Raw genomic sequence first — 26014 nt, 5'->3', positions numbered from 1 at the left:
AGGCGCGGCGGGCGGGGGCGGCTTCTGGGGCAGACCTGGCCTCACCATCTGTTTGGGAGAATCGGTGAATTTGCTGGTGCCCTGAGTATGGTGGAGGGTTGAGAAGTCGGATTTCGCTCTCACTGCCGGTGTAACCGCTCTGGGTTTCGGCTGCACGTCTGTCTTTGTTGGCCAGTTTCTTCTTTCAGTCAGCAGTTTTCATAAACTCTCTTGAGGATTTAGCACTGGGAAGCGAGGAGGCGCACGACACCGCTGAGGGACTGGTCACTGACAGACTTGAGAAGGGAGTCCAGACGGTCAGTGCTGACCACGCTCGCATGTGGTTTGGTGGTGGCCTGGACTGAACTGAAGAGCTGGCTATGCTCCATGCGGTCTGTGTCATGAGGATGGAATTGGAGCCGTGTTGGGGGCACCAGTGACGGTTAACAGAACCTTGGAGGTTTGTCTCCCGTGGCTGCTGGAACACTGGGACATTACCGAGACTGGGTGGCTAGAAACAAGAGACGTTGGCGCTCCTACGGTTTGCAGGCTGGAAGCCCAAAACCAGGTGTGAGCAGGCATGGCTCCCCGGAGGCTCCAGGCCCCTCTCCGGGCTTCGGGGGCAGCACTCGTGCACCTCCACCTCCGCCTTCTCCCCTGCATCTCTCCCTTCTGGCTCCTGTGAGACCCTCCCATTAACCCAGGATGAGCTCCTCATGGGATCTCTCGCTGCGTGAGCAGACGTGACTTCTCCAGAGGAGGCCCCGGTCCCCGGAACCAGGGACTAGGATCGCCCACGACGCGTCTGACTGTTCGTGGTTCCTCAGCCTGTTTCGGATGCTATAACAAAATAGCACAGACCGGGGGACTTAAAAACAACAGGCGTGTTTACTGTTGCAGTTCTGGAGGCCGGGAAGTCCGAGATCAGCGTGCTGGCACGGTCAGGTTCCGGTGAGGGCCCGCACCCCCTCACCGCGTCTTCACGTGCTGGGAGGGTGAAGGAGCTCACGGGGTCCCCCTGCAGGAGTGTTGTTCCCCTTCCTGAAGGCCCGCCTCATGATTTCATCACCTGCTGCTGATCCTGTCCCGCTGGACGTGAGGATTACAGGGAAATGACACACGTTCAGACCGTGACCCGTGACAGCTGAAATGCACACATACCAAAGCCACCAGAGCAGGCCTGCCTGTTTAAGCGCCGATCTCCTCTGTTGAAGGACACTGCTGCTGTTTGCAGCTGAGAGCTATTGTGAATATTTTTTTAGAATTCCATTTTAACTGACAACTTTTAGTTTCTCTTTTTTCTTGTTTTTTTTCCTTGGGATTACAATGTATTCCTAATTTTTCAGGCAGTTAATACTTCTACCATACATGAAATGCAGACGTAATACATATGCATTATACTTACATACATAAGGCTACACAAGGTGGTGATACAATTTTTAAAACTCGGCTTGACTGAGGTATAAGTGACAACTAGTTTGTTGTTCAGTCACTAAGTTGTCTCCAGCTCTTTGCGACACCGTGTACTACAGCATGCCAGGCAGGCTTCCCTGACTATCACTGTCTGAAGCTTGCTCAGGTTCACGTCCACTGAGTCACTGATACCATCCAACCATCTCATCCTCTGTTGTCCCCTTCTCCTGCCTTCAGTCTTTCCTAGCATCAGGGTCTTTTCCAGTGGGTCAGTTCTTCACATCAGGTGGCCAAATCATTGGAGGTTCAGCTTCAGCATCAGTCCTTCCAATGAATATGGAAACAATGATCTTTAGAATTGACTAGTAGGACCTCTTTGCTGTCCCAGGGACCCTCAAGAGTCTTCTCCAGCACAATTAGAAAGCATCAGCTCTTTGGCGCTCAGCCTTCTTTATGGTCCAACTCCCACATCCATCCGTGCCTACCGGAAAAATCACAGCTTTGAGTATACAGACCTTTGTTGGCAAAGTAATGTCTCTACTTTTTAATAGGCTATCTAGGTTTGTTATAGTTTTTCTGTCAAGGAGCAAGTGTCTTTTAATTTCTTGATTACAGTCACAATCTGGAGTGATATTTGGAGAGAGGAAAATAAAGTCTGTCACCATTTCCATTTTTTCCCCATCTGTTTGCCCTGAGGGAATGGGACTGGAAGCCATGATCTTAGTTTTTTGATGTTGAGTTTTAAGCCAGTTTTTCCACTCTCCTCTTTTTACCCTTATCAAGAGACTCTTTAGTTCCTCTTCACTGTCTGCCATTAGGGTGATATCATCTGCATAATATCAAATTATTGATACTTCTGCCGACAACCTGGGTTCCAGCTTGTGATTCATCCAGCCTTTCATTTTTCACGATGTAATCTGCATGTAAGTTAAATAAGCAGGGTGACAATATACAGCCTTGACGTTCTCCTTTCCCAATTTGGAACCAGTCTGTTGTTCAATGTCCAGTTCTAGCTGTTCCTTTTTGACCTGCATACAGATTTCTCAAGAGTCAGGTCAGGTGGTCTGGTATTGCCATCTCTTTAAGAATTTTCCACAGTTTGTAGTGATCGCCACAGTAAAAAAACTTTAGGGTACTGAATGAAGCAGAAGTAGATGGTTTTCTGGAATTCTTTTGTTTTTTTCTACGATGCAACAGATGCTGGCAATTTGATCTCTGGTTCCTCTCCCTTTTCTAAAACCAGCTTGAACATCTGGAAGTTCACGGTTCACATATTGCTGAAGCCTGGCTTGGAGAATTTTGAGCATTAACTTACTAGTGTGTGAAGTGAAGTCGCTCAGTCATGTCCGACTCTTTGCGACCCCATGGACTGTAGCCCACCAGACTCCTCAGTCCATGGAGTTTTCCAGGCAAGAGTACTGGAGTGGGTTGCCATTTCCTTCTCCAGGGGATCTTCCCAAGGCAGGGATCAAAGCCAGGTCTCCCACACTGCAGGCAGACACTTTACCGTCTGAGCCACCAGGGAAGCCACTAGAGTATGAGATGAGTGCAATTGTGCGGTAGTTTTGACATTCTTTGGTGTTGCCTTTCTTTGGGACTGGAATGAAAATTGACCTTTTCCAGTCCTGTGGCCACTGCTGTTTTCCAAATGTGCTGGCATATTGAGTGTAGCACTTTCATAGCATCATCTTTTAGAGTTTGAAATAGCTCGACTGGAATTCCATCACCTCCACTAGCTTTGTTCATAGTGATGCTTCCTAAGGCCCACTTGGCTTCACATTCCAGGATGTCTGGCCCTAGGTGAGTTACCCCACCATCGTGGTCATCCAGGTCATTAAGACCTTTTTTGTATAGTTCTTCTGTGTATTCTTACCCCTTCTTTTTAATATCTTCTGCTGTTTAGGTCCATCCCATCTGTCCTTTGCGTGAAATGTTCCCTTGGTATCTCCAGTTTTCTTGAAGAGATCTCTAGTCTTTCCCATTCTGTTGTTTTCCTCTATTTCTTTGCACTGATCCCTGAGGAAGGCTTTCTTACCTCTCCTTGCTGTTCTTTGGAACTCTGCATTCAGATGGGTATAGCTTTCCTTTTCTCCTTTGCCTTTAGCTTCTCTTCTTTCCTCAGCTCTTTGTAAGGCCTCCTCAGACAACCGTTTTGCCTTTTGGCATTTCTTTTTCTTGGGGATGACCTTGATCACTGTCTCCTATACAGTGTCACAAACCTCCGTCCATAGTTCTTCAGGCACTCTTGTCTATCAGGTCTAATCCCTTGAATCTATTTCTCACTTCCACTGTATAATTGCAAGGGTCATACCTGAATGGTCAAGTGGTTTTCCCTACTTTCTTCAACTTAAGTCTGAGTTTGGCAATAAGGAGTTCATGATCTGAGCCGCAGTCAGCTCCCGGTCTTGTTTTTGCTGACTGTATAGAGCTTCTCCATCTTTGGCTGCAGAGAATACAGCCAGTCTGATCTCGGTGTCGGCCGTCTGGAGCTGTCCGTGTGTAGAGTCTGCTGTCTGAGTAGCAGTTTCCATTGTACCCTACGGTGTTCTCAGTGTCGCTGTGTTTTCATTAGTGTTCATCTTATAGGTGAAGGTCTGTAACCTTTCACCAGCTTTCCCTTTTTGGCACTGTGTTCCTGGCAACCATGTTTCTACTCCGTTTCTGTTTGTGTAACTTTTGCCCTGAGATCCCCACACGTATGTGACGTCCTGCAGTGTTGGTCTTCCCGGTCTTACTTCACTTAGCGTGATGTCCTCCAGGACAGTCCAAGCTGTCACAAGTGGCAGGGTTTCCTTGTCTCCTGGAATGTGTCTTTTGGGGTTTGCCTGGTGGGTCAAGGGGGTTCCCAGGTGGAACTATTAGTAAAAATAACACCTGCCAATATAGGAGATACAAGAGATGCAGGTTCAGTCCCTGGGTGGGGAAGATCCCCTGGAGGAGGGCCTGGCAACCCACTCCAGTATTCTTGCCTGAAGAATCCCACGGACAGAGGAGCCTGGCAGGCAGGAGTTTCTGACATGCTGAGGCAACTGAGCATGCATGCACAAAGTGCTGAGTGGCAAAAAACCCGCCGCCAGTGCAGCAAACACCAGTTCAGTTCAGGGATCTGGAATATATATTGGAGGAGGAAATGGAAACCCACTCAGATCTTCTTGCGTACAAAATTCCATGCACAGAGAAAACAGGCGGGCCGCAATGCGTGCAGTCATAAAGACCAAAGGTAAAGTGTAGGAGCTGCGCTCGAAGACAGGTGGTGTTGTAGTCTCCAAATCTGTGTAAAGCGGAGGGCCCAAACGCACCATATTGTAAGTTATTGGTACAGACATCACAGGACGGCAGCATTCCTGCGTTTTCTGTTCTGGTTGCTAGGGCAGTGAGAAGCTAGAGAAAGTCCGGGTGCTAGGGGAGAGTGCGGAGTGCCAGAGGACACAGCCAGGGACTTGCGTCTCCTTCCCGCCTCCCCTCAGCCTCACGCCCCAGTAGGCAGATCTCAACCGCTGGAAGACAGCTGGGCTGAGGGTGCTGTCCCGGCAGGGAGGGGCTTCTCCTGGACAGCGGGAAGTCCGGCACCAGGACGCTGGCAGACGCGGTGCCTTTTTGGAGCCCTTGCCGACCGGAGGGTGCGCCGACCTTGGGTCCACCCGACTTGCTTGAGCTGTCGGTGGGCCCTCCTGGCTCTGCAGAATGTGGTCCCCGCCTTACAGGGCCAGACCGTGCGGGGCCCAGGAGGGCCCAGCGGTGCTGTGTGCGGTCTCATCCTGACCAGCTCCTGCAGCTCCCTGAATGTCCAGCGTCGGGACCCAAGACTGCTCAGGCTTCAGGGATGGGACTCAGCCCGGGGCCAAAATTGATTCCCTCAGGGGAATGCCGCTGGCCTTCGGTTTGGCCCTTTTACCTTTGGTTTGTGTTTTCCTTTGCAATAGGGTTCCTTTTCTGTGCTCTGTTTCTCCTGGGTGTCCAGCCACTTGATTCACTTACATATACGCATATATATATGTTTGTGTATATGCACATCCATATATTATTTTTGTTACACTGTGTTTGTGCCTTAATTTATCACAGAGTGGGGTCCGGACTTGTCTGTGCTGAACACTAGGTCTTTCTAGACCATCTGCCCTACATATATGTATGTTCATGTTAATCAGATCCTCCCATTTAACCATGCCAGCACCTTGTTTTCTCTGGCAGCTGTCAGGCTGTGTTGTGGACCTGGCAGTTGGCCTTTGTTTTTGACATGGGTTCGGTTGTCTTGTTGTAGATTGCACCTGTAACTAATAGCATATGTATTTTTCGGAACTTCTACGTCTAAGGTCTTTCACTCTGTATCCCAAGTCCAAGGCTATCCAGGTTGTTGGAAAAGGCATCATTTCATTCTTTCTCTTTGGCTGAGTAATAAATAGTACATTCTGTACAAGTATCCCACCTTCCGAACCCTCTCATTTGTTGATGGGTGTTTTGTGCCTTGTCTGTTGCTAGTGATGGAGCACTGAAAGTGGGGGGCCTGGCTCGTTTGGAATCGTGGCGTGCCTTCGCCTGTAGGCCCAGGTTTGTCATTGCCGGATCACCTGGTGTGTGTACATTTAGCTCTTTTAGAAAACTCTGGCCCCTTATTGATGGGGCCTTTTACAAACATACATTCCTAGAAACAGCCCAGGAGGAGTCCGTTTGCTCTGTGCCCGGTACTGTTTGTAGAGATTTGAGGATGGCCACTGCCAGTGATGAGGTGATAGATACCTCATTGTGATATTTATTTAGCCCTGTCTAATAATCAGTGAGGTGGCATCCTTTCATGTGCTTGAAAAAGGGGGAGAAACTGTTATTTGTGAAATGAATGTCTTGAATTTGCTTCTTGAGAGGCAGTTCTGTTTTGAACTGTTCTTGATGACCTATCCCAGACATTGCTGTGTGGCAGGTGTCACTCTCGGCCCCTCTGGCCTTGTGACTTAGAAGGGCCCGTGAGCCATTGGATATCAAGGTGTTGTGACAGGAAACGTCCACAAAGCGGCAGCACTCCTGCATTTTCTCCTCGGGTGCCAAGGCGGCCAGAGCCCTGGAGAAAGGCGTGTTCCCCGGTGGCGGGTGGGAGCTGGGCCAGAGGAAAGAGCCAGGGCGCACGTCTCGTTCCTGCTTCCCCTCACCCTTCACAAAACCATGGTGTGTGCACAGGTCTTTCTGGGAACCTGTGTATACTTCTAGTGCACGGGAATCTGTTGTGGCAGGGAGGGGTCACTCTGGAAAGAGGAAGGCAATCCACCACCAGGACCCTTGCCAATCGGAGGACTTTTCAGAACTCCTTACAGCCCTCAGGGTGCTCTGAGCTTTGGGTTCACTCAGCTTGCTTGAGTTGTAGGCATGGCCCTCCTGGGTCTATGGACTGTGATCCTATCCTGAATGACCGAGGATGTTGAATTAGTAAAAGGTGACTCAGGACTGTGTTGTTTTGCTGTCGGTCCCTAGGATATTTTTCTCCAGGACCTAATGGGAGTCCTGTGTGGGAAAGTTAATGTCCTTGAGGTTTCTCGAGACATCTTTATTGAAATACATCAGTTGGTTACATTCAAGCTACCAGTTTTATGCTAATCACTGAACTATCTTTACATCAGCAGTCTATGAAACTTGCTTCTTTGAAATGTCATTGTATTTTATACAGTGTTTTCTTCTCAAAACTTTTCCCTGTCTTTTCCAGTTTTCTCTCTCAATATGTTAAATATTGGTCTTCCCTTGTAGCTCAGTTGGTATACAATCTGCCTGCAATGCAGGAGGATCTGGATTCGATCCTTGGGTTGGGAAGATCACCTGGAGGATCCCTGGACAGAGGAGCCTGGCAGGCTACAGTCCATGGGGTTGCAAGAGTCAGACACAACTTAGCAACTAAACCAACCAACCAACACATACTTTAGGATCTTACTAGCATTATTTTAATCAACTAATTAAGCAGAGTTGCCCAGTCTACCTAATAGGTCTTTAATGTAAAGTGTAAGACAAAACAGTAAAGTAATAACTGGTTATCGCACATTAAAAATATTTAATTGCTAATATAAAGCAAAAGAATATGAAGAATGAGTATTTAACTTTCTCCAACAGAAATAATGGGGCCATTGTGTTCACATGTCTAGAACATATGAAGGAAATGTATGGATAATGTAAACCTGTATTATCCCAAAGTGGCTAACTTCCATTTTAAAGGAGAGAAGACAGAACTGTCTGCTGGACACTTGATGACACAGCGGACAGTGCTCTAAGGGCGTTTATATGCGGGATATTACTTACTTAACCAAGTAAGCCTCCTGAAGTTCAGAGGAACACTGGCAGTGTCAAGAGGTAGGCAGACTCGTAATAGAAGCCAGACATATGGATAATTTACAAACTTACCATAGTCAAATGATATACAGCTAATCATATTCAAACCAATGGAAGGCCATGGTGCAAGTAACTCTTAATAGGTAGTCCAGAATTTTTTACCTGGCTTTTAGCACATAAAGCATATGTTTTGTTTGCATTAGCATCAGTTTTAGAGTGTTATTCAGCACACACTAAACAGCTTCCAGTGTCTGACCTCAGGAGAATTACTGCAGGAGATCAGCATGCTCTTATTAAGTCAGCAAGAACTCACACCATTATCTGTTAGATCTTATCCTCAGAGACCGTATAATTCAGCTTAGGGAAATCTATAAAACAGAAAATAATCTCAGACTCTCTTCCAATTAAGGGCTAAATATTGTGATACAGACCAAAAACCCTAGAGGGTTTTATTCTTACATGTAAGTATTACTGTTAGGAACTGATAGAATAAATTTTGGCCATTGTTTCATCACATCTTTTTTTCTGCAGGTGATAAACTTTTTTATATTGCCCACTCAGGTTCTTTTTCTCCACCACCCCCCCCAATCTTTTCCTCTGTTCATCTTCTTGAACATCTTTAAGAAGAAGCTGCTTTGAAATCCTTGTCATCTTGAAGTTAGCCTCTGGTGTTTTCTCGTTAAGAATGGGTCACCTTTTACTGATTCTTATGTTATGTCATTTTGTATTGTTAGCACCCAGTATAGTGGGGAATGACAAAGAGCCAATGACAAATCTTTCCTCAGCTCCAATAGTGGATTTCCACCAACTTTGTCTTTACATTCTTCAAGCCACAAAGACATGACTTTCCCACTGGAGCTTTAGCTCCTTTGCCAAAGTGTTTGACTGGGGCCTGCTCCAGGTTGAGCACTATTATTTCTTAAAAAGGTAACTCAACCTCTTACCATTCCATTCTTCCAGCTATCTATAATCCCTTGAAAAATCCTGCTTTTGTTCCTTCTTCATAAACTAGAAATACAGATATGATTAAAAGACCTGAAGGCACTAGTTTATCTGCAGAAATGGTACTAAGAGCAAAACTAGCTCCTTTAAGTTATTAAAGGCTTGAGATCTTGTTGTTTTACCTCCTGTAGTGTCCCTGTGTGTCCACCAGAGGGCAGGAGCAGCAAGGCAGAGGGGTCGGGCCTGCAGAAAGCTCTGCTGCAGCCGATGGAAAACATCCCAGTACAGCTGTTGGGCTCCATGGCCTCGCTTTCTGTGGATGAGTGTTTCTGTGTGTTGCACAGATTTTACTGAGCTGTGGGCCCAGCCCCTTCAAGCTGGATGCCAGTGTGGGAGAGCTGGTAAGAAATTGCATGGGAAGTTACGAAAGGACAGTTAGACGGTTTTCTGGTGACATGGTCCTCATGGCACCTGGCAGTGTCAGAAGAGCAGAACGGGGCGGGGACCTCAAGCCCGAACACGTGAGCAGCCTCTGTGTGGGCTTGTGGGGGCAGGTGGAATGACGGGGGTGCAGGTTTTGTTTGGGGAGCAGCCCCTCAGGTTAAAAGAAACGTGGGAAGATGTGGCATTTCTAGCAACACAGACCCAAGTCCTGAAGGGCCTCAGCCTGACCGCGGTCTTCAGGAAGAGGACGACAGGGACACACTGGTCATGGTCCTGTCGCTACCGGCCCCCAGGTTCTGCCCTCCTCACACAGCACACCAGGAGCCGCCCAGAGGGGCGCCCCAAATGCTTTGGCAGTGTGCGAACCGAGAGGAGGGTCGCCTGGGGAGTGCTTTGTAGAGAGCAGTCCTTGGTGGCCAGATAAGGCTGGGGAAAAATCATTTTGGGGTGGGGACTAGAGGACAATGTCTAGAACCTGACATGTTTTAAAAAGCCAGTGTCCCAGAGACCCTGGTAAGAACCTCCCGCTTGGGCGGTCGTTTGAAGACCTGCTCAGAAGCTTGGGAACGGGGCCACGGCCCCTGTGTGTGGGTCAGACCTGTAGGACGGCTGTGGGGAGCGGGACTCCGGCCAGCCTCACCCTCTGTGTCCTATCTGCCAGGGTCGGGCTTCATCTCTCCACCTTCTCCTCCAGACACCTTCCAGCTTCTTGGGCATCCCACAGATTTCATTTCAGCAAGGAATGTGGATTGTCTGTCTGGTTTTGAGTTTCAGGAGCAGGGATTTTTAACAGATCTGTAGCTGGAAACTGAAGATAGGGAAAGTTTTAACTTTCTGACTCCATTTTGTAGGCACACACTGTTCTGAGCAGGGGTCTGTGGCCCAGAGTGAAGAAGCCCTGCTCTGGAGGGTGGGACCAAGGGAATGAGACCCGAAAGGCAGCTGCCAAAGTCCAGGCTCCTACGTTCACCTTGACCTGGCTGGGAGGACAGGGAGCCTGCCCGGGTGGAGCCAGTGCTGAGACTCTGGGCTGAGACAAGTCACCCGGCTTCAGAATCTTGGAGCCCAGGCAGCTGCCCCGGAGGCCGCCAGGGCTCCCCGTGTGCGTGAGGCTCCACGGGAGGCTGTGCACTGTGCTGCACCACCGTCCAGCGTGGAGATCGGCTTCCAGTGTCTCTGAACCTCACCGTCAGCACCTCTGACGGGAGGCTGACCCCGCTCCGGCAGGGATGGCGGAGGAGTGGTTCATCTGCACCCAGGTTTTGACATTATCCTCTTATGCTTTTCAGGAAAAAAGCTTGTAAGTACTTTGAGCAAGGCAAAGGGACCTGTCCGTTTGGAAGCAAATGCCTTTACCGTCACGCGTACCCCGACGGGCGGCTGGCAGAGCCTGAGAAACCACGGAAACAGCTCAGCTCCGAAGGCACTGTGCGGGTGAGGACTTTCCCACCTGTGGGCATTGCCAGGGCCACTCCTGGCCTCTTCCAGGGCATTGGCCACAGGGAGGCCAACAGAATCTCAGCGACTCCCCTTTCGCGTTGCGGTTAGCAATAACCAGGCATGTCTGCTGGCTGTCTTGCAGTTCCTTAACTCCGTGCGGCTCTGGGATTTCATCGAAAACCGAGAGAGCCAGCACACGCCCAGCACTGACGACGTGGATATGACGGAGCTCGGGGACCTCTTCATGCACCTGTCCGGGGTGGAGCCGTCCGAGACCTGAAGAGCGGCCGCACCCTCCTCGGGGGTTCTGCGGAAAGCTTCCCGCCGCCAGGTGCGCTGAGCTCCATCCACGGCAGCCCAGGGTGGCGAGTGCTGGAGTCAGTGGGGCTGTACTCCTCTGGGTCTCAGCCACTCTGTTATTACAGCCCAGCCGTGGGAAGAGTGAAGGATATAAAATAACCTAACACGTAGATGGGGTTCTGCTTCTTTAGTTGCTGTTGTAGTCGCCCCTCCAGCTCCTCAGGGGACTGGCCCGGCCCTGTCTGTGGGCTCCACGGACAGCCAGCGTGCAGCTGCCCCCGCAGCAGCAGGTTCTCTGATGCCCAAAGGAGCCTCCCCCTTCAGAGGGCTCCTGTGTGGCGAGCGTCCCTAGTGTGCTCAGCCAGCGTGTGCTCAACATGGGATCTGCACCTTGCTTTTAGAAGAACACCGTGGGCGCCGCACCCCTTACTTCCCTGGCTCACAGCTTGGCTTAGGGCGCTCCAGTGCCCCAGGCAGGGCGGGAGCGTTGCAGCTGGTTGTTCCCCTGAGAGGGGGCTCCTGAAGCAGCAGGGGGCAGAGCAGATTCAGCCCCCCGTTTAGGGTTTGTTTTAGTCACCAGGCAGATACCAACCATGCCCACACGCCCCAGGCTCTTACCTGCTGGCTTGTGACCCGAAGGTCTCTGTACCAAGGGCTCCTGTGCACTCTCCCCTCTGTAAACTGGCTTTGATTTGAAGTTTTATACAAATTAACAGCACCTAAGAACAGTTTCTAGTTCTGACCCAGCAGTGGTCCTGAGGAAAACCGAATACAAGTCTCCCATCAGTTGTGATTTTAAGAGCTTAAAATACTGTCAATCCCAGAACTCACTCCAAGCCTGAATTATCTATTTTTATAGACATGAATACCAAATATGTTATAAGCTGTATTAAAGCATGGATAAAAGAAAGTCTACTCTTTATCTGAGTTAGACTGCTTTTTTGCATAATTCCTACAGTTAACTCTTTAGTGGAGAGTGAACAGAGGCTGGATTCCGTTCACTCCGGCAGACACTCCTCTGGCCCATTTCCTGCTTCTGGAGTTCTGCTCCGGAAGGCTGAATGAACGGAATTCGATCTGTGAGCTCAGGATTACTTTAAGAGGAGGAAACAGCCATTAAACCTACATTTAATTTATTTTATTAAAATAACATAATTGAATAACTGTATCTTGTCAGGCGCAATAAAAACAAAATTAAACCCAAATTATCAAGAAAACCTGTGTTCCTGGCTTCCTTGCACACATGATGTGATGCAGAGACAAGGCTGGCCAGGCCCCGCCCCACGGGGGCCGCTCCTGGAAGACGACTCGGCACGCTGAGGACTGCTCCCCAGGGCAGGGAGGGCCAGCGCCTGTGGTGGAACCAAGCCCAGCACTGGGGCCCGTCAGGAAAAGGACGTGTCCCCAAGTCAAGTCCCTAGTACCAAAGCAGGCTCGTCCAGGCCGCCGCGGTCCCGACAGCCCTGGGCCGTTTGGTGCGTTATGTGCAAAACTACCTGTCTGGCGCCACACCAGGTATCTGCAGAGAAGTCCTTCTGTGATAGCGTCCTTCCTAGGAGCTGACAAAGAATCCACATGTCCCACATCACGGCTGGTTTGCCTACCACCTTCATTCCCCTCTGAGCGTGGCCGTTGCTCCAAAGTCACTCCTGCAGCTGACAGCTGGGCCCAGTGTGTGGCCATCAGCAGCCACGGGTGCATCTGGAAGAGGTTGGCTCATGAGCTTGGGGGCCGCTGGGGGAACAGGACGGTGAATGGCTTCCTCCTCCCAGGGTAGAAAGGGCAGAAAAGGCAAGGTGAAATTAAGGCCCTGTTGAGTGGCATAGAAGGTCCTTAGCAGCAGCTTCTTGGAAGACCAGCTCCATTCCCACAGAAAGGGAACAGACGGTGGTGCCTGCTGACCACCCTTCCCGCCGGCATCCCGGGCGCAGGCACGGGGCCGCTAGAAGACGGGCAGCCGAGGGGACGTGGTCAGCGTGCAGGCATTGATGTCCTCGGTGTGGGCCGCCCGGTGCAGGGAGGGCTCCGAGGCACTCCGGTTGATCTTGGGCAGAGAGTGCTGGAGCAGCTCGATGGAAGACAGGATCTGAAAGAGGCACCAGGGGGGTCTCAGGGGGCGTGCCGGATATCCCTGCAGCAGCTCCCCTTGGGGCGGGCCGAGCCGAGACAGGCCCTCCCAGCCCACGCAAGGCGTGTGCAGGACGCATGTCCAGCTGCCTCCGCGTCACTAACCCACTCGAGTGCCTGGAGCCAGCCTCACCTGGGGAAAGAGAGGCCTCTCTTCCTTCACTTTCTTCAGGCAGTCGGCAACCAGCCTCTTCATGGCTTTGGGGCAGTTCTTGTAGAGCTTGCTGAGGTCAGGGGAGGCGTACCCACGGCCCACCATGAAGATGATCTGGGGAAGCAAGTGGGGGAGGGCAGGCAGTGAGCAGAGCACCTCTAACCCTGCCGCTCAGACAGCGGCCCGGGCTTCCCAGAGCCAGCAGGTGGGCGCCGGGGACGCACCTGGTCGCGGTTGTTGATGTGGGAGTAAGGGAGCTCCCCCGTCATGAGCTCGTACAGCACGATGCCATAGGAGTAGACGTCGGACTGGAAGCTGAACGGGTTGTTATCCTGCATCCGGATCACCTCTGGGGCCTACAGAACCAAGTGCACCTGTCACTGTCTGGGCGCCCCAGCCGTCCGGGAGCCTGGCTGTCTGTCCTGGGGCTGGGTGTGCCTGTCCTGTCCTCACAAAGCCCCGCAGCTGCTCAACCCCAAGGGCTCCCACGCTCAAGATCCATGAGCTCAGGGCCCGACGTGAACCCAGCACCCCTGCCACCCAACTCCACGCTGCGCTGTGTCACCAGCTCCCTCTAGGAAGCCCATGTGCCCAGGAGCTGCCAGCACGGAGGTGCTCTGGGCTCAGCCGGGAGTTTTTGCACCCGGCCCCCTGGGCCCCCACCCGCTGGGGGCGCCAAGCTGCCTCACCATCCACAGGATGGAGCCGGTGGGCTGCTCGACCTGCTGAGAACCACTCCAGCGCGACTTCACCGTGGCCAATCCAAAATCGCCGATTTTCACCGTCAGGCCTTCATGGAGAAATATATCTCAATGCTCGTTAAGGACGCTAGTTTAGAAGGACGGGCCCGTTCCTCCTGAAAAGCTGCCCCAAGTTCCCCCTGGCACCACCTCTCGGCCTTCCCTGCGGAGCTTCTGGGGGGCAGCCAAGGGGACCAGAGTGAGGGACTCGGCCAGCCCTGCCCCTCCAGCTATGCTCACGGGCAGCCGGGGCTCCCCACAGCCGCAGGGCCTCACACCCCAGGACTGTGAGCGCGGCCTGCGGCCTGCTGACACCACTTCGGCCTGCGCCCCGCCCTCCCATGACCAAGGGGAACACCTCAGTCCTGAGTGCTGTCTGCCTTCAGACATTTCCCACGAGAACAGCTACCGTGGTGACATCAAAATCAGAACCAAACTTGCCTTCGTCCCAGGTAAAGCAGTCAGGCGGTTTAAGGCCGACATGTGCGATCTGTTGATGCCCAGTAATCCGCACCTCCTTAGAATCTGCTGTCTGCTTTTGTGGTGTGATGTGTTGGCCCCCAAACCCACCACTAACAGGTATTTCCTGCCTCAGACACATGCCCCAAGTAGGTCACATCCCGAATTCCAACCCATCACAACTGCTATGCCTCCCACGGGCCAGGAAGCAAAGCTGGGCTGTAAAGCCCGCTCCTCTGAGAGGCTGGGGGAGGGAGGCACACTGACTATCTACTTCATGCCTACAGCACGAGATCTGCCTTTATTCACTCCCCTTCTGCAAAAGCACACTACACTCTGGAAAAGGGTTGATTCCAATGGTCGTCTCTAAGGCCATTTCTGTACATTCAAGAAAGACAATTTCAAGTAATAATTTTAAAAATCTTATCACTTTCGGCTTGCATCTACTTTCAGACCAGATATAATCCAGAAACCAGAAATAAACATGAAACAAAAGGCCCGTTCCCCCAAGTTAAATTTAGTAATAAATAACATTCTAAATTAGGCCTGTTTCAAGCATAACCAAACCAAGGATCCCAACTTTGGTGGAACTTTTTCCAAAGTCACTTTTGCTGAAGTAAACTTTAAAAGTCTTCTAAATTTAGAACTGAGCAGTCTGATGAAACCACCACCAAAGGATACTATTGGATTTCATGTCTCTGTGAATGATGTTCTTTGCATGCAAATAGCTGTGAAGGGAAAATAAATCTATTAAAACCAGTTTGAGAGACATTGGTAAAAAGCAGCTTCCTTCAAATTACATCAAAGAAGCAAACCACTTGGAAGGCCTGACTCCTAGGTGAGGAGTTATGGGGTTGGCCAAAATGTTAGTTCGGTTATTTATTTGATTGCATCTTACAGAAAAGCCTAACTGAACTTTTTGGCCACCCCAGTATGTTCAGGTATTGGTCCTGCCCTGGTTCAGCGTGGTCCCCATTAGGACTTAAACTTGAAAGTGAGGCCACAGCACAAACAGGGAGGGTCATCTCTTAGCATCAGTTTTATTCAAAAGGTAATTCTGACAACCCAGATGTCCATCAGCTGATAAGTAAAACCCCATCTGCACAACAGACTGTTCTTCAGCCACAGAAAGGACTGCAGTACTAACACGCTGAACATAGATGAATGCCTCAAAAACATGCCAAGGGAAAGAAGCCAGACACAAAAGACTTCCATCTAATTAATCTTGAAAATGTTCTAAAATTAGATAGTGGTAATGGCTGCACAACTCTGAATACACTAAACAAACAAAAAACCCTGAACTGTAGGGGTGAATTTCATCTCTAAAAAATGAGTCACTAGTCGTTTCTGAAAACACACACCATGCAAATTCTGTATGAATTTTACAAGCACAACGTGAGACTTTATAAACCACTTGCAAGCACAACTTCAGTTCTGGAAACTTCAAAGGAAAACAAATGATCGGAAAAGTGCCATCTGATAAACCCTCAGGTGGATAAACCACACTGGACAGATACACCTGAGGCGTGGTGCCCCCCAGAAGCCGCCAGCCCGCTCTATGCTCTGGGTTATGTGGCTGAACTCTGAGGGCAGCAGCTGGAACCTGAATCTAAGTCCCAAGCAGGTAGACAGCTCAGGCAAGAAACTGGACTTTCTCATTCTTTCAGTCCACCCCACAGGTTCACTTCCAGCTGCACAAAAATATCACAGAATCCACTTAACAGCCTTGGCTCTGATTTAGGGCCAAGGCGCACGGACCCCAGACCTCCCCCTCGCCAAGCCGTTCACTCACTCCATCCCCTGCGCCGTCTGCCGGGCAATGTCAATCAGCTGGAACATCTGGAACTTGGTCTCCTGGACATGCAGGTGCTTGTAGAGGCTGCTGCCCTCGCACCACTGGGTCACTATCGCCAGGTTGTCCTTTGTCATATACCCCATGAAGAGCAGGATGTTCACGTGCCGGGTTTTGCTGGAGAGGCAAGGAACAAAAGGCTCTGCGCTTCTGCAGACGGAGATGCATCCTGCCCCTGTGCGCTCCTGATGCCACAGTGCTGACAATCCCAGGGCCCGCAAAGCAAGCCCGGCAGACTGCTCCTACAGAGCCGCTGCTCTGGGCTGGCAGAGCGGTCGCCCTCAATGCCGGCCTGGGTGGCAGAGAGGACGTCCCCTCCCAGCAGCACAGACCCACCAAGCTCCCCACAGGGGTCACAGGGACCCCGCATCTGCAGAGCCCATCCACTCAGCCTACTCCTACAAGTCTAAATAAGGACTCCACAAAGATTGAAAAGCTGACAGTTTTGAAGTCCAAATTAAGGCCATTTGGCTATAAAGAGTTCTTGGAAATAAATATGAAAATAGAACCTATTTCTCCCTACGTCAAACCAAAACCCAGCAACAGAACCTGAGCTGTTGTGGTGAGCCCAGAGGCTGAGGTGGTGGAAGGGCGGTGCCATCAGAGCGGCTCTTCTCAAGGCCTAACAAGCACAGGAGCTGGAAGAAGATTCCACTCCTTTCCACTTGAAAGGGAGCTCCATAGGAGCACGCCCCCAGAGGCAGGTCCCGCCCGCCCCGCCCACCATTCCACAGGGCTGCAGAGGCCCGCTCTCCACTCACCGGAGGACAGCCACCTCGTTCCTGAAGGCCTGGAACTGCTCTGGGGTGGGGTCAACGACCTTCAGAATCTTTACTGCAACGTCACCTGCAGATAAGTTTACAGTCAGTGCAGCTGAATGATCTTAATTTCATTTTTCATGTACACATGTCTAAGGAAGAGATGGTGAATCCCTTATTCAAAAATCATAGACCTACAGAGAACAAATACTATGCCAATTCCTGAATTATTCAAGTGGCTAAAAAAAAATGGGTTATACTACTATCCTTAAAATTCTGCCCCACAGGCCTTCAACAGGCTTGGTTTCAGCTGTTCCTGTCAAGCATAGCGTCCCTGGTGGTGAGGGGGCGGTCACAGCCTGGACCCGTGAGGACAACAGCAGCGGGGTGTGAACCGCCCGGCACATGCTGAGTCTCCAGGGCCAAAGGTTGGTGCCCAGAAGCGGGCCAGTGACAGCCCAGATGCTCCCTTGCACAGATTCAAAGATCTGTATTGTAATGAAGCTCCTCTGCCTTCAATCCCATTGGAAACCAATCCTACTGACGATTCCTGGCTGCTCACTACACCCCGACATGTCTGCTTTCACAGGCTGTCGCCTCCTTCAACCCTCACAGCTGGTCTCTGACGTTAACACCGTTGTCCTCACCATACAAGCAACGCACAGAAGTTTGGTCAGCTGGCCAAGGTAGTACTGCCCAAAAAAGCCAGAGCCAGGGTTAGAACCCGTCCAACAGCTGCACTTCTAACTAAAATACTGTCAGTCACTCTTCACGTAACTTCAGAAACATCCACAGAGCAATTCTACTCGATAGTTACAACTGATTTAGAAGCCACGTCGTCCTTATAACAGTAATGATGACAAACTGCCTGAAGCCCTAAGGGGATGTCAGCTTTCAGGACAAGTGATCAGAGAGAGGAGGAGTCCAGCTCAGCACCTCGGAGGTGACCGAGTTCTGCCACGTCCTGAGCCCGTGACCTCAGCAGCACCCGGCACCTCTGCTGGGGCACTCGTTTCATTTCTGGGGGCACCAAATGGTAGAGAGATGGTTCTCATGACGGATCGCTGCCCTGCGATCTCTGCATCATCTGAAAATTAAATTACCTAACAGCAGCTTCCGTGCTGGTTCTTAACCAATTTCCTGCCACATGAATTTGCAGAGGGCCCAGGCTGCCTGTGGAGGGCAGAGACGCACTCTGTGTTCAGAGCTGCCTTCTACTTGAGCAGATGAAGCTGGTAAACCATGCGGCCCCAGCCCCAAGCTCCAGATGACAGACAGAGGGACAAGTCTTCTGGGAAACTGCCATTCTGGAGCATCTGAGCCAAGACAGAATGCGGGCGAGGGTGGTGCCACAGGAGGAGAGTAAGTATGTCGGCAGAGAGGGTGGAGGTCTTTGGAGGGAGATGGGACGTCAGCCAAGGGAAGAGGCAGTTCTGGACGAGGAACCCCAGGAACACAGTGAGGTGAGGGGCAGGGGAGAGACGCCAGGGAAACGCTAGCATGTGCTGCGACACCTGCAGGCCAGGAGGGAGCTGGGGGGAGTCTGCGGCACAGGCCCAGGCTCTGTGCAGGCAGAGGTGACGGGAGGGCTAGAGAAGGGACCGAGGCCAGAACCTCGTGAAGGTGAACCGGCTCAATGCGGCAGTCAGCTGAGAGGCAAGGCCAGGGTCAGCTGGGGTGCAAAGGGACAGGCTGGGGAGGATGCGGGCAGAAGCCTGGGTGAGGCTGGCTGCCCCTCAGGGGAACCGCTTCCCTGTGCCAAGCCAAGTTGGGCACGCCCTGCCCCTCTCAGCTCTCCTCTGGGCACATGCAGTCCCGCTGTGGACTGATTAGCACGGCAACTGCAGAGAGGGCAGCGGCAGCCACAGCCAGCCCCCAGCGACGCCCCTGACCTGCGCTCAGCTGAGCACTGCCCCCTCTAGCCTCTACTTTCTGAAGCTGGGAACACGACGGACTCCTGTTAAACAGCCATCTGTTCTTTGTTCCACCATCACTCTTTCTAAGTCCAAACCCTACTCCCCGGGTCGTGCATGTCACTGACGGGGAGACGGACAGAGGCCCGCCAGCTCGGGTTAACGGCTCTGCCAGCGGACTGGGCGTTAAGACTACAGTCTGGGTCACAGAACCCCCAAGGAGACCACCACAGGGGTCATCGTTTGCTGGGGACAGTGGACAAGCAAGACAGGAAAGCCGATTTCAACTCCCATACAGAACGGCCCTCTGCTGCTCGGAACCGCCCAGAGCGAGGCTGAGTTCTCAGGTCATTCAGAAGCTCCCGTCACTGGTCTTCAGGCCAAGGCCGGGCAGAGTCCGGGACGTCCGCTGCGCCCAGTGAGACCAGGGTCTCTCTGGGCCCTCACAGGCCACAGCCTGACCTCCCTGGCAGCCCCTCAGAGCTCCTGGGGCCCCGGTACAGGCCAGGGAGTGGCCCACTCCACCTCAGCTGCCTCCCTCCTGCCACGCCCCCACAGACTCCCCACCAACCAATCGACTCAACACCGGAAACCAGGCCTGCCACTCCTTACCTGCCTTCCTCCTTCATCCTGAGCACTCAGCCCACACCATCTACCGGGCTTATCCCCACTAGGATATTAACTCCGTAAGAGAAAGGATTTGTATCCATTTTGCTCAGGGCTTCAGTCCCAGCCCTTAGAGAAATGCTCAGTATGAAAAAAATGCTCAGGAAACACTGGCTGAAGAAATGAGTGGATTCTAAGAGGCACCGGTCAGCAAGCCAAGTCATGAACTGAAAAGCTGTCTGTCTGAAGCTCTGGAGCTGCAAGTGGGCACAGCTTCCAAGGGAACACCGGGCACTGAGATGGTCCGCAGGGCAAGCATGTCAGGACCACGTGCCCCTCTCAGCACTCCGTACAGCAGGCTGGGTGCCACTGCTGAATGACCACGTGACGCACGTGCTAGTCATCAAACCAGAACTTCTCACTTTCCCTCCACAGTAATGTCAGAGGCAAATGCAGTACAAGCTCTAGGATACACTGCTACTGGTTATCACGGTTTTAATAAGACACTGACCTGGTATGAGTCGTCCACCATTGAAGAAGAAGAGCTGCCATCACTGATGAATCTGAAGTGGGGCCTTTTTTTCCTTTTTAGTTTTACTTTTTTATACTTCAATTAACTTCCCTGTTTTAACCATCTAGGATTGTCTAAAACTTACTATACACAGCCCTGCTTTCTAGAACAGAAACAGGCTGAATCCCATTCCTCCTCTTCGTACTGACTCAGTCAAGATGAGCCTCAGCCTAAGGCGGGGCTGGGGGTCCCCACGGAAGGCTCCACCATCTGCAGACCTCACACACGGCCCCCAAGTGTCCTCAGTCTGGGGATCTGCTGCTGCTTCTCACTCTGAGACACGGACCCTGCTGCTAACAGGCCGACAGCTTCAGCTGTCGTCTTCATCGCTTTTAATTCATTTTGGCAATTAAGAGACCCCAAATTCACACTCAAAAGGAGACTCGGCTCTCAGGCCCAAAGGGTCTCTTCTGTACGTGAAGTCAGTGGGTTCTGTTAATGGATCTGAGGCCTCCACCTTGGCTGCTTTAAGACCTTTTCTGTTTTTATTTTTTATTTTTGACGGATCTGAGGCCTCCACCCTGGCTGCTTTAAGACCTTTTCTGTTTTATTTTTGTTCTAGAGCTGGGCAAAATAAAAAGCACTTAAAAATCACCAAAACAGCTATAATTTTTAAGGAATTGAATAAAACATTATATATAGGAATCAGAAAAGCACTGGGGGGGGGAGGAAGCAAGCACAGCATAAAACATTCACTCCAGCAATCATGGTTTCCTTGACCCTCTCCTCCTTCGTCTTCATTTGCAAACCACAGCTTGCTTTCTGATAGGCTGACCTAAAAGTCCATGGCTCCTCACTCCTCTGGCTTTAGGACTCTTAACTCAGAAAAATGAGAATCTTAGAAGCATTAGATGTTACCCACATTCTCACGGTTGTCTTCATGGAAGTAACACTGGAGCAACATATCTGCTCACAGTGAACGACAAGCTCACAGCGGAGAGGAAACCCACAGTCTCAAAGGCAGCACGCGGCAAGTCTAATGCTCTAAACATTATGAGCCCCAATGAAAGTGCTCAATCCGAGGAAGTGGAAACTTGGGCAACACTTAAACTGCACGTACTGGCTTTTGGCAGAGGCTTTAAGATGTATAAAAATGATAAAATGCTCCGAATGGAAGCATTAAAAGAAGGATTTTCTGCTCCACTTCCTGTAATTACTTACAGGCTTGCTGTCTCAGATGTAAGCACTCTATCTCACAAAATTGTGTTTTTCTTTTCTAAGGGATCACCAAGACATGACATTTATTTACAAAATATTCAGCAATAGCATAGTTTCTCGGTGACCTGGGAGGCAGGCCAGAGTAGTATATTACATGCAATTTTCAAAAGGAAAGGAATCCCCCTTCGTGTAATTTACAAATATTCAGTCCTTTCCCAGTTCTTAGAAAGAACCAGAGACTTGTCAGATGATTAGTTGTAAGTGGAAAACCCATATGTTAATGAATAAGCTACTCGCAACGCTGCAAGTGTTTCTCAGTTGTTAACAAGTTGAATCTTAATGCTCCAACGCATTTTATGCTCTAAACACAGTGGCATCCAAAGGAGAAATGCAGGCACTCGAGATTCTGTGCGTGGTTTTGTGAGGCTTTTGTTGGTCTCCTTGCTTGCCTTTTTATTAAAATCTGAATTTAGAAGAAATGTCTTTTGGGGAACATGTAGCGTTTTCAAGAAAATATCTGCTGACATTCTAAAGGCAGAGGCATTAAAAACCTGACAGAGAAATGTTAAGTGTGTTGCCAAAATAAAGAAGCTGTGGCTACAGACCTTAAAATAGAAAGTTTCTTCCAAGTGACAAAGTGTTTCCATTCAAATAAGAGTATCAACTCCATACAGATTCAAGAATACAGTCTGTGCATTCCTGTCTGACAGAGGTTCCCACAACCAATTCCAGGGCAGAGCAAAGAAAATCTGCCTTAGGAGGCTCCAGGCTTTACTGTGCTGACTGACCATGTGTGTGCCAGTTCCCCTTCTTGAGACCGTGCTTTTCTGCATGTAAAATCTCTAAGGGCCTTGCCAGTTTTAACTTGCTGGAATGCACGACCCTCCTAATATCAGACTCTTAAACATATTTAAGGAGCTACAGAGCATGTCCCTCCCAGGTTCACACCATCTAGTCGATTTATAAGAAAGAAGAGACTGTGACATTTGACTGTAGTGCTCAACTCTTGTTCACCAATTTCAAGTTATCCTAAAAGCTTTTTTGTACCAATTACAGACTGCTGAGTCTCACAGAAACAGTGTGCAGTGTCACTGAGACAGAGCAGGCGCCCCTGGACAGTGCTGCTGTGAGCCTGCCTGGCCCGCTCTGGACTGAAACAGGACGTCACCCTGGTAGTTGGCGGGGGCAGGGGGGTACGAAACTTACCATGCCACTTGCCCTTATAAACAGTCCCAAAGGAGCCTGACCCAATCCGAGTGGACAGCATCACTTCACTGGCTTCTATCTCCCAGTAATAGCTCGAATCTCTCTGTCCACGAGGCCTCTAAAGCAAGCACAGATCATTAATATATTCCATGAATGGCTAAAACTCTGTTTAATGAGGGTGTCAAAGAAAGGATCAACTCAACTCCATCCATTCCCAGATCTTCTAAAAATACCTATTAAGTCGAGTTTTTGTCATTTGAGAAAATACCATTTTAGTTGTGCCCTGCCTTGCAACAAACCAGCAAGTTTTCCAGTGCAAGCGTGCCAAAAACAGCACTGATATGTATAACGTATTCACTTAATTAGCCTTCCCCACCCCTAAAATTAACAGCATCCTCATTTCTGACTAAGATTCTCTTGTTGAACCCGGACATGCAGGGGGTGCTGTGGGCGCACTCACAATTTTGTTCTTCTCCTGGGTGCTGGAGCCCGGCGCCCGCTCTCTCTGTGCCGGCGCAGGGGTTTTGGGCTGTGACCAGCCTGTCGGGCTCAGATTGTTGGGGCTGCTGGACAAAGCTGAAGGGGAGCCTTAACAGACAAGACAAACAGGATCCACTCATGGATAAGCCAACAGAAGATACAACAGCATCAAGAGAAAGAGCCCATTACTATCTGCTAAATGACTTAAGCAAATACCTGATTCACTGTGACTTCGAATTGCATCCTGAAACAGAAAAGGAAAGCGTCAATTTCTGCCCTAGAAAAGATGTTCTCTGGGGGAGGGAGAGGGAGGCTAAGGATTTACAAGAGCAAAAGAGATTATAAAATCTCTAAATCACAAAAGGTCTAATTACATACACTAACTTTTGATTCAATTCATCAAATGTCTGTGGCCAGTATCTCCAGGGCTGTTATCATCACATATTAGGAGGACTGATGCTAGTTTCTCATACACGATGGACATGACATTCTTTTTTCTCTGAAGAAAGCAACGCACACAGCAGACTGGAACTCTTTAAAGGAAGGCTAACAAAGTTACTATCAAGCTGAGAGATTTCCAATGGTTGGGGATCTTGCTCCACTGAAGCTCAAAAAAAAAAAAATATTTTTTAGCAAGGGATTCAGTGCCCGTTTCACTCTCACTCCTCTAGGAGTTAGATTTGCGGGTAAGCACCATGACTATATACTTTATCCAGGCCTAAAATCATGAAAAACTGCAAGAACCGTAAATCCCCTAGTCTGAAACCTACATTTTACATATAAGGAAACGTGTAAACAGGCAAAGTGACATGGCAAGGGTCACACAACCAGGAGGTGGCAGAAACAGAACTGAAAGTAACCACCCAAGGACCTCGGCCAAGAGCTCATTCACCACAAAATGTTCCTCAGATCTTGTGGGTAAGCTCGGAAATGAGTTACATTTTACTCAGGTGAGAGGTCAAAGGTTACCTTTAGAATTTATTAAAAACTGTTGAAATAGTTTAAATCACAGGGCCCTCCCATGAGGCCTAAATCCTCATTTTATAAAATGCTCACTTGGAGTATATAAATAACAACAATATAAAACCACTTCATCCCCATATCCTCAAAAAGGATATTTTTCTTGGAAGTCCTACTCTGTTTTCCTTGTATAACCACAAGATACTTTTTTCACAGAATTATTATCAGAATGCTTACACTCTGTGGTATCTTTACAAGAGATGAGAGAAATCACAGGCCAAGCTCCCCCCACTTTGGCAGCGCCATCTTCAGAATTAACCAATAAAGCCTGGTTCTAGGGTTCCCAAAACTAGTCAGTCTTCAGAATTAACCTGGAGAGGTATGTAAGAACACAGATTCCCAAGCCCCTCCACCAGTAGAACTGATCTAAGAATGTTTGGGAGAAAAGGTGGGAAGTCTAGGAATCTGCATGCTTTTAAGAAAGACAAGATGACTGCCAGGTGGACAATCCTTTGTCCAAAAATACCCTGAATTTCAGCAGAATATTTAGCAGCTGCAGTTTTATTATTCAACTAATCTATTGTTTTCAGTCAAGGCATGGCACAACATATTTTTATTGACCAGAATTATATACCCGGTGCATTAGGATTTTTTCTTAATGCCAGTAATTTTCTTCCCTGTTTTTTCTGTGCTAATTTCTACAGCTGGATTGACTTGTCATCTTGAAATCTAAAGAGAATTAAGATGGTTTATACAAAGCAAGAAAGTGTACTTTTAAAATGCTGAATCAAATTTTTAAAACACAGGAGTCAAAAACTTGCTCTGCTTCTAGAGTACAGACAGGATTAAGCACAACAGATGTGCCAGTTAACCTACAATTCAAGAAGTTTCCCTTTTAATGTTTCCTCTAACTATTATAGAGTGTTTATACAAGAACAGATTATATAACAGAAGAAAACTGGTATATTACTGTATTACTATTGAGGCTCATCACAATAAAATAAGATTCATAGTCTGCATACACACAGCCTCACAATAATTGTGTGATAATTGAAGTGCCCCTAAACGGCCAATTTAGACCCCACATTCAAAGGACAAGTATGTTAGAAATGACTTGAGGTCTGAATATGGTGAGCTGTGTCTGAGGTCGCAGGTGGCCCTGAGGTTTTTCAAGGACCAATTGAGGATGCAGAGCACAGCTGTTTGATTTTTTTAAAAAAACAAACAAACACCTCTTATCAAAGTATTTTCAGGGTATACCAACCAAACTGACATATTTTGTTTCTAAACAAAATGTAAACAGAATAGTGATGGTGTTCAGTATGAAATAAATAAACTAGCATTAGTCTCTGGTTGAAAATTATTTTGAAAGGACAATTTTTAATACCCTTAGACTCAAAATCCCACCTGAGATACTGATTTCACCTATCAACAATACCACATGCGGTATTTTTTAAAAACTCCTAAATATGCTGCTGCCAAAAAAGAAAACATGAAAGCAAGTCTGATGAGAAATATAAAATGCAGTGATTGTTTCATTTTTGATAGTCTACTGTCTGACAGTCTAAGAAATCCTGTTAGTTTACAAGAAAGCAAAGGCATGAAGAAGAATACCTACTCTTCCCCTCACACAAAATCGTCTGGACCACGCCCTGGGAGAAGCATTCAGGCTGTTATTCTAGTCCAAAGCAATGAGAAATAAGAATAAAGAACAAAGGAAGTATTTTAAGTGTATTCAGTTGTTAATAAAGATGAACCAGAAAGCAAACCAAACAAATAGAACATACCATAAAGAAAAGAAAAAGCTGTTTGAAAACACTAGCTTTGGGCACTTTCATATATCCCTAAATACCTGCAGGACTCCACCCTTTTATTTCTAAATAAAATCACAAAGTCTTTCAGAGAGTTCATAGTCCTCTATCACTATTATTTTCTGCCCCACTCCCCCTCCAAAAAAACCGGACTCTCTATTCTAACTTATCCACTAGTTCACTGAAATTCTCTTCATATCTAATGTGGAAAGAATGAGCTCAAATGTTAACATCTCTTCAGGAAATTTCAGTTCTCCATTTCAATGATATACCAACAGGATTATTAAGCTAGTCTGAGGATATAGTGAATAAGAGATTCACAAAGTCCAGGGGCCTGAGAAACTGCTGCAACATTCCTTACCAGGTTAGAAACCCAAAACTCTCTGACACAACTGTCAAGC

General features: G+C 49.1%; 2 protein-coding genes across 7 annotated transcripts in view; one reads left to right on the top strand and one right to left on the bottom strand.

Annotated features, from left to right (window-relative positions):
• The window catches only part of MKRN2 (makorin ring finger protein 2), a 39639-nt gene extending 27847 nt beyond the window's left edge, over positions 1–11792 (top strand). The window contains exons 7-8 of the mRNA XM_055413549.2: positions 10368–10512; positions 10661–11792. Coding sequence (XP_055269524.1) covers positions 10368–10512; positions 10661–10798 — 283 coding nt within the window. The 3' untranslated portion in view covers positions 10799–11792. The remainder of the gene's footprint in view (positions 1–10367; positions 10513–10660) is intronic.
• Positions 11793–11929: 137 nt separating this feature from the next.
• The window catches only part of RAF1 (Raf-1 proto-oncogene, serine/threonine kinase), a 73375-nt gene continuing 59290 nt past the window's right edge, over positions 11930–26014 (bottom strand). For 4 of the 6 annotated variants that reach the window (XM_088831614.1, XM_055413545.2, XM_055413547.2 and 1 more), the window contains 11 exons: positions 25421–25480; positions 23059–23086; positions 22823–22950; positions 22363–22480; positions 16912–16996; positions 16091–16267; positions 14980–15026; positions 13789–13907; positions 13324–13455; positions 13079–13213; positions 11930–12904 (listed from right to left, as the gene is read on the bottom strand). In XM_088831614.1, coding sequence (XP_088687740.1) covers positions 12761–12904; positions 13079–13213; positions 13324–13455; positions 13789–13907; positions 14980–15026; positions 16091–16267; positions 16912–16996; positions 22363–22480; positions 22823–22950; positions 23059–23086; positions 25421–25480 — 1173 coding nt within the window. In that variant the 3' untranslated portion in view covers positions 11930–12760. The remainder of the gene's footprint in view (positions 12905–13078; positions 13214–13323; positions 13456–13788; positions 13908–14979; positions 15027–16090; positions 16268–16911; positions 16997–22362; positions 22481–22822; positions 22951–23058; positions 23087–25420; positions 25481–26014) is intronic. The other 2 variants (XM_055413548.2, XM_088831616.1) reach the window with 1 other exon arrangement.

Source organism: Moschus berezovskii, chromosome 24, assembly GCF_049115385.1.
Source record: "Moschus berezovskii isolate FMDL1 chromosome 24, NW_MosBer_1.0, whole genome shotgun sequence".
Classification (NCBI taxonomy): Eukaryota; Metazoa; Chordata; class Mammalia; order Artiodactyla; family Moschidae; genus Moschus; species Moschus berezovskii.
This window is presented reverse-complemented; position numbering and strand designations above follow the sequence as displayed.